General features: G+C 56.2%; 3 protein-coding genes across 3 annotated transcripts; all 3 read right to left on the reverse strand.

Annotated features, from left to right (window-relative positions):
- Positions 1 to 3711: 3711 nt before the first annotated feature.
- LBRM_31_1380 (hypothetical protein, unknown function) lies at positions 3712 to 4050 on the reverse strand (the record flags this gene model as incomplete). Its single annotated transcript, XM_001567085.1, has 1 exon — positions 3712 to 4050. The coding sequence occupies one exon, from the start codon at positions 4048 to 4050 to the stop codon at positions 3712 to 3714; it is 339 nt and encodes a 112-aa protein (XP_001567135.1).
- An 827-nt stretch (positions 4051 to 4877) lies between these two features.
- LBRM_31_1390 (hypothetical protein, unknown function) lies at positions 4878 to 5363 on the reverse strand (the record flags this gene model as incomplete). Its single annotated transcript, XM_001567086.1, has 1 exon — positions 4878 to 5363. One exon carries the CDS (start codon positions 5361 to 5363, stop codon positions 4878 to 4880), a length of 486 nt encoding a protein of 161 aa, XP_001567136.1.
- A 1212-nt stretch (positions 5364 to 6575) lies between these two features.
- On the reverse strand, positions 6576 to 6968 carry LBRM_31_1400 (hypothetical protein, unknown function; the record flags this gene model as incomplete). Its single annotated transcript, XM_001567087.1, has 1 exon — positions 6576 to 6968. The coding sequence occupies one exon, from the start codon at positions 6966 to 6968 to the stop codon at positions 6576 to 6578; it is 393 nt and encodes a 130-aa protein (XP_001567137.1).

Below are 6968 nucleotides of genomic sequence, written 5' to 3' on the forward strand. Positions count from 1 at the left end.
CCATGGAAGCTCACCAATGTCGCACACTCATGCACACGCGCGTGTGAATCGAGCCAGCCTCGCCACCTTCCGACCAAAGTTTCGCATGCAGAGCGCAGGCCTCTTGCTGCTTTTTCCCTTTGGCAAACAGTGGAATGGGTGCTGAAAGGGGGAGCAAAGACAGGAGGTGAGGGAGTGTCGCTATCTGCTGACGACATCCTCGAAGGGCACGAAACAACACGGAGTTGAATCTACTCCCAACGTGCAGCAGTAAAGTAGCGCCCTGATACTCTTCGCATTCCCCGCTGCCATCTGCCCAACTCGCCATCCTTCGCACAGACCCTCCGACATCTCCCGCTTACCTTTCTCCAGTGTTGCGTGCGCACACGTGGGACTGGAGCCTAGAGAAGCCCCGTGGAGACACAGAAGTGAGATACAAAGTGAAGAAAGAGACCAATGCACCCGTGGATACGTTGAAGTTGAGCTCCCGAGAGACAACCCCTCCCCGCCAAAAGTGCCGACGAGATCTCAAGACGCCGCGCATGACAACACCTGGGTCTTCTCCGGCTCAGGGATGGGGGCGGAGCTTCAGGTGAGAGCGGCGTGCTGCTCCGATACCATGGCCAGGGTAGACCCCTCTCATTCACCCATTCCATTCGCTGCCGCGTCCAGCAAGCAAACGCGCGCGACGCAACTGAACGGTAGTGGCACACGAACGTGCCCACCAGCTCTCAGCGCCAGCGAGATGCCTCTTAGCCTCACACTGGTGAGCAACGCGGCGACGGGCAAAAGCTGCCAGTTTGAGATGAGCTCCCCGTATCCCCAGCACGCCACACAGTTGAAGAGTGTCTCACCCAAGAGCGTTGTGTGGACATGCGACAGCAAGCCGCGCCGGTGCACCAGCGTCGCCCCTTACGGCATAGATTCGGTGGGCAGTATCTGCGCAACATTAAAGGTGATCCTCACCGCATTCGCCCTGCGCGGCTCCGCACCACAGCCGCAGATGCCCCTGTCCCAGTGTGGGGACCACACTCAGCCCCAAGTGAGCTGACACGTCCGCGCCTCAAGAACACTCTGCACGTAAAACACCGCCGCTACCGCCGCGCCGAGGAAACTCAATACTGGCATTTCCACGTAGTCAACACCATAGGCCGCGTGCTTCTTCACGAGGTCCTCCACGTAGTCCACCTGCAACGCCGCACAGCTTACCTGAACGGGTTTTACGGACCGCTCGCTCGCAGACTTTCAAATCGCCTCCGGCACGCCCCATTCGAAGAGAAAGCTGAGAAGAGCGTGTGCACCATTCAAAGCCCGGAAGAGAATCTCCGCATCTGCCACTTCCACAGGGGTGCGCGCACCACCTTGCTAGGCATGCGTCTGTACCCCTGGAGTGAGCAGCCGGCCTTAGCAAGGTTTGTAGCCACTGCTTGGCCCCATCTTGCCGAGGGTCAGCAAAGTCGAAGGTCAGCTTACTGCCAGTCGCGATCAAGCTAATGATGGTGGAGAGCAGAATTCAGCAGACGCGAGGGGATCAGTGCATAAAATCCTAATGTGTAATAGAGGAGGCGAAAAGAGAGAGGGAACCAAAGAAAGGAAGCGACGGCCGTGTGGCTGAATAGCGAAGACGGAAGAAGTGCCGATAAGGCAAGAGAGGGAAGGGGGGTAGAAGCGTGCATCGGTGAGGGTACACCACGGCGTGCGTGGCGGATAGCCGTGCGTGTACTCTGCTTTGCGGGGTGAAGAGAAGGCGGAGAGGGGGGAGGCTGACTGATTAGGAGGGAATCAACGAGTCGGCGGGTTGGCGAGAGAGAGAGAGAGAGAAAATTACCAAAGAAAAAAGCGAAGTGGCGCTATTGCTCTGTCAACGGACGAGCATGCGCGACTGTTGGCTCGCGCCCGAGAAGACTGACTGCAGTGTAACAGGGCGAAGGTTGTGTGTGTGTGTGTGTGTGTGGGTGTGGAGGGGAAATAATAGGCCTGTGTCAGTACCCCATAGGAAGGCGGGCAGTGTTGAAAACACCAAAACGAGAATAATGAAAAAGGTGGAAAAGAGAGAAAACAGAGCGAGTGGGGAAGAGTAAAGCACAGACGTCAGGTGGGAGAGAACCCTCTGAGCTAATCAGCTCGATCGATGAGTGCGGCACATCGTTGACTAGTCAAGTGGACTCAAACGACTTTGAGTCATTCTGTGTGAGCTACGCGCCGAGGTCACGCACCTGAGCAAGATCACTTGCACAGCATCCACTTTTATCGCTCAAGGCGGTCTCTATCGCAGCTGCAGTTGTCCTTAGGTGCTTCGCTTGCTTCAGATTAGTACACACGTTACCTTTTCGTGAATAGTCTCTGAGGCGCTGACGCAAAGGTGCTGAGAGGAACGAGAGGCGATAAAGGCGGAATTGAGGGGGGGGCAAAGACGTCTTCGATGGTCAGCTCGTCTGCGTGCTCCGTTCCTTTACATTCACGTTAGATCATTCACATTGCCCTCGTGCGCGTCATCTGCCGTCGCTCTCACCTCGCTTCTCAAGTATAACGGCACAGAGCTCCGAAGAGGCATGAAGGCGCACGAGCGAGAGAAGCTCAGCGCCATCGGAAAGTAAGCGAGCAAAAGAAAAAAAAACGACACACCAGAAGAGAGAGAGGGGGGGACAAGAACACGAGCCGCAACTCTGAAATAGGGAAGAGCCAGAGACTCTCAGATGAGTGCGCCCCTCACCGCCTTCCCTACCCCCATCCTGTTTTGCACTTTATCATCACACCACTTCCGCTTTTTCACTCTGTGATAGAAGAGCGCCAAGCGAATGTACTGAGACAGAAAAGTGAGGCATCGACACATCAGCGGAGGAGAAACGAAGGCGAGAAAGCCCTGCGCACCATCCAGAAGATAAAAGGGGGGAGTAGATAGAGAAACAAAGTGTCCTATCGCTTATAACGGTACTTTTTTGCTCATGCTCAGCACGTAATGAAGTGGTTACCTCCTCACGCTCCTCCCCCCTCCCCCTCAACGACAAGCAAAGAGCCGTGCGCCTACAGCCATCTCTTTCTGTTTCGCGGCGAGCTCCACTGGCAGACCATCACTATTTCTTCACTGCACGTGAGCACAGAAAGAACGCGCGAAGCAGCGCATGTGTCCATGTGCAAGACAACACATGCGTACTTGCGAGAGCTGCTGATACACCATCACAGCGATGGCAAGCGTTGGTGGGAGGTCACGTATGAGAGGAGAGGAGAAAGGGGGGAACAAACAAAGTGGGGAGTGAGGAGAGAGCGCAGTGTTGTCTCCTGAAGGAGAAAGCGGAGGGAAAGGGGTGGGGAGCACGAGAGAAGTACAGGAAACCTCAAGATAGATGAAAAATATAAAAGGAAGGGGGAGAGATGGAGAGAGTCTATAAACCTCAGAAAAAGAGAGCCTTCTTCGCCAACTGCGCTCACTTCTTCTCCCATCTGCTGTGCGCTGCATGTGCACTGCACTCGATCCGACGGAAGAGAGCGCAAGGGGACGGAATCAACGAAAGGAAGGGAGACATGGTGAAGAACAAAGAAGCGGCGGGAATAAAATGTTAGTCAAGAGAAAAAACTGAAGTTATACGAGAGAAAGAGGGGGGCGCTTTTTCCTGCTGTTCGCCTTGCCTCAATGCCACGAGGACGTTCGCAGGAGGCGTTTCGTGATTCATGTGGGGCCGTTGATGCGCTCCTGTGCCTCGCTTGAAGCGAGCGCACACTAAACCGTATTTTCTACGAGCTCCTGCGAAGAACCACAGCGGCCACAACAGCGGCCACGCTGAAAGCAATCGCCGTGCTGCGCCAGCGCCACTCATCCTCCTCGGCGAGGCGCGCCTCAGCGCGCTTCTGCAGTTCGATCCTCTCCGTCGTGGAGACATCGGCACACCACTCCTCCAGCATCTCCATAGCATCTTTCGAGTGGCCGGCCTCCTCAAAACCCTCCGTGATGTCCTTGTTCACCAGTGCCATGAGGATGGCCTTGCCGCCAGGGTGCTCCTTCGTCACGAAGTTCTCAGGGACACTGTAGTTCTTCCCCTTGAAGATGAAGTGCAGTGAGCTGGCGACGGACATCGTGATCTGCTCTGGACGTGGAAAGGTTGGAAAGGCAACTAAAGATGGGTGAAGTGAGCGTCAAACAGCGTACAAAAAGAGATGAAAACAGAAGGCGGCCAATTTGGAGCTTTCGGGGGCGGCGTTGGGGGGGGGGGGGTGCAGCAATCCTGGCGAGCGCGTGCGCGGGTGATGGAACAGCTATAAGCACAGGGGAGACAGAGTAGAGCGACAGGGAGAGGGTCTGTTAGTCTGACAGGGGAGGGGGCGGCAAAATCTGGGGTGGCGCAGAGGTCCTATTTCGTTGTTGGCTGAGGTATTTACTGCCTCTTCTCTTGCCTCTCCCATGTACACACTGAAGAATGCAAGGCAGCAGCGCTCGAGAAGGGAGGCGCGTACCTGCGAAGCCAGTTGGGGCGAGAACAACGTGCCCAGACCAGGCCAGCCAACATCATCTCGGCGTCGTGGAGGAGAGAGGGTAAAGACAGTCACTGGAGGGGGCACACACTCATGGCTGGCGTATTAGCCTCACTTTCAGTTATTTATTTTTAGCGCAAGGCAGCGCACGAGAACAAGTGGGGCGGTACAACAGCGATGATATGAGCGCGAGCGTGTCGGAAGAGCGCTGACGCAGTAGGCGTTAGCAGAACATACGCACAGGCTTACGGGAAGAGAGCGAAAAGCGACAAAGCGAGCTCAATCTCACAACGGAGTGGAAGGCAGACAGCGATAGGAGAGGAGCGGAGAGGAGCCACCTTAAACAGACAGAGAGGCATGAGAATGTTTGTGCGCTCGCCTGAGTACCTCTCTTGTGAGGGGCAGCACTCCTCCGAACTCACGCATCGCCATCACCTCTTGGGGACCCGCATGTATACGAGCGCAATAGACGCCATCAAAACAGCCACCGCAGCAGCAGTGGCTACGGAAGGCATGAGTGACTTCAGCTTTGACGGCTCGCTAGCACTCCTTGGAGTGGTAGTCTTCCGCTCAGTGGAGACTGTTGGCGCTGGTTTCGGCGCTGCGGAGGCAAATGCAGCCCCCAGTGGTGAGACTTCTGTGGCTGACTCCGCAGTCTTCGCCTCCTCATGCGATGGGGAAGACGCCCCGCTCGGACCAGTCGGGATGCTTGGGTCATACTCCTCCTCCAGCCACTCCTCGAGCATTTCCACGGCAGTTATCGAGTGATCGGCGTCCTCGAATGCGTCTGTCATGTCCTTGCCCAGGTAGGGCATGATTTCATCGCCACCGCCAGGGTGTTCATGGTCAATGTAGCCCTTCGGGATCAGATAGCTTTTGCCCTTGAAGAAGAAGCGGTAGCGGACATTCTCCGGCATTGCGTGGTTGGCCCGCTTCGGACTACGGTAGAGGCCTCCCTGTGAAGATGTAAAGGTGCCGGTGCACGAAACAGGTAGGCTGTGCCGTCCAGGGACGAGTTACGGGCCGGTAAGTCTCGCTGTAGGTGTGCGTGTGCGGCTGCCGCTGGGGTGTGCGTGACATACGGTTCGAGGGTGTTGCGACGGCTTTGCAAAAATGAGTAAGATGTACGATCAAGCGAGAGGGCGCAAGCCAGAGTGTACGTGAGTGGCGTAAAGCACGTAGAGAGAAGAGTGGTGCGGAGCACAATCCCATGTCCCTCTCGTTACGCATTCATCCTGCAAGCCGAGGAAGAGCAGCCGCTAGCAGACACGTGCAGAACGAGCGCGCCAGATGGGCACACGTAGGGCGTTGTGATGCAGCTGTGACCACAACCTGAGAAGCCCAATGGACACCCAGTGCTCATAACAGCGGCGACGAGAAGAGCAGAGAGAGAGAGAGACGAAGTCGCCACCTCCGGTGGCCACGTCCTCCTCCCCCCTCCCCGTATGAAAATGGTCAGCAACACTCTCTTGTTTTAGGGGAGGTTTTACCTTCCACATCAAGGGAAAAGATACGAAGAAATAAAATCCGAACGGCAAGAGAGAGAGAGAAAAAACGCCAGATCTCGACGGCGCCCACGAACAAAACCCCCCAGAAAGGAAGCTCAGCCACTTGAGAATACTGGAAGAGTCGGTTGTGTGCGAGAGAGAGAGGGAGGGAGGAAGGGGGGAAGAGCCCAGCGGCGACTGCAACACGTCAATCACAGTGCGTGGCTCACACCCTTGAGCACGTCTGCACGTACGCAGTCATTCTGTGTACCACGTAGAGCGGGGCTGCAGTCACAAGACGCAGCCCCGCAAAGGATACTGGCAACAGCGGCGCTTTAAGGCCTTCGAGTACGAAAAGAAAAAAAGGGGAGAGTTGCGCAGTGACTCACACGCACAGACGTGTGTGCGCGCACAAGGGAAGTTGATAGAGGAAAATAGTTGGCTGGGGAGGTTGACGCAAGACACTTTGGAGAGAGAGGAAGAGGGAAAAGGAGAAAGCAGTTGTCGAATTCAGAGAGAGGAATGAAAAGGGGAAGGGGAGTTGTCGATGGCACAGGGACGCAGCATCTCTACAGCGCTGCGAAGAGCTGTTCCCCCCTTCCCCAGTCACCTCGCGTAGCAGCACGTGCACCAGCAATTCTGCTAAGTAGACCGCTGTTTGCAACGCACGTACACAGCCACCATCACTGTCACAACACTCAACAGACTCCCTGCCTGCACACACCAGTTCCATGTGCGTTGGTTGCGCCCCTCACACGCCTTCTCGCATAGCAGCTGCAAGTCTTCGATGGAAACAGACTCATCCAGGAACTTCAGTAGCGTGCGCATCGCCTTCTTCGAGTGACCGGCTTCGTTGTACGCCTGTGTGATGTCTCGATTTGCGTAGGGCAGCAGCAGCTTTGGACCGTTCGGGTGGCGGCGCACAAACGACAGGGGCACGCGGTAGGTTCGACCCTCATAGATATGCCAGACAGACCCCTCCGCCTCGTCCGCGGCCGTCGGGCGCGTAGCAGCGTCGGTGGCAATGCTCGCCAT

Source organism: Leishmania braziliensis, chromosome 31 (genome assembly GCF_000002845.2).
Source record: "Leishmania braziliensis MHOM/BR/75/M2904 complete genome, chromosome 31".
Classification (NCBI taxonomy): domain Eukaryota; phylum Euglenozoa; class Kinetoplastea; order Trypanosomatida; family Trypanosomatidae; genus Leishmania; species Leishmania braziliensis.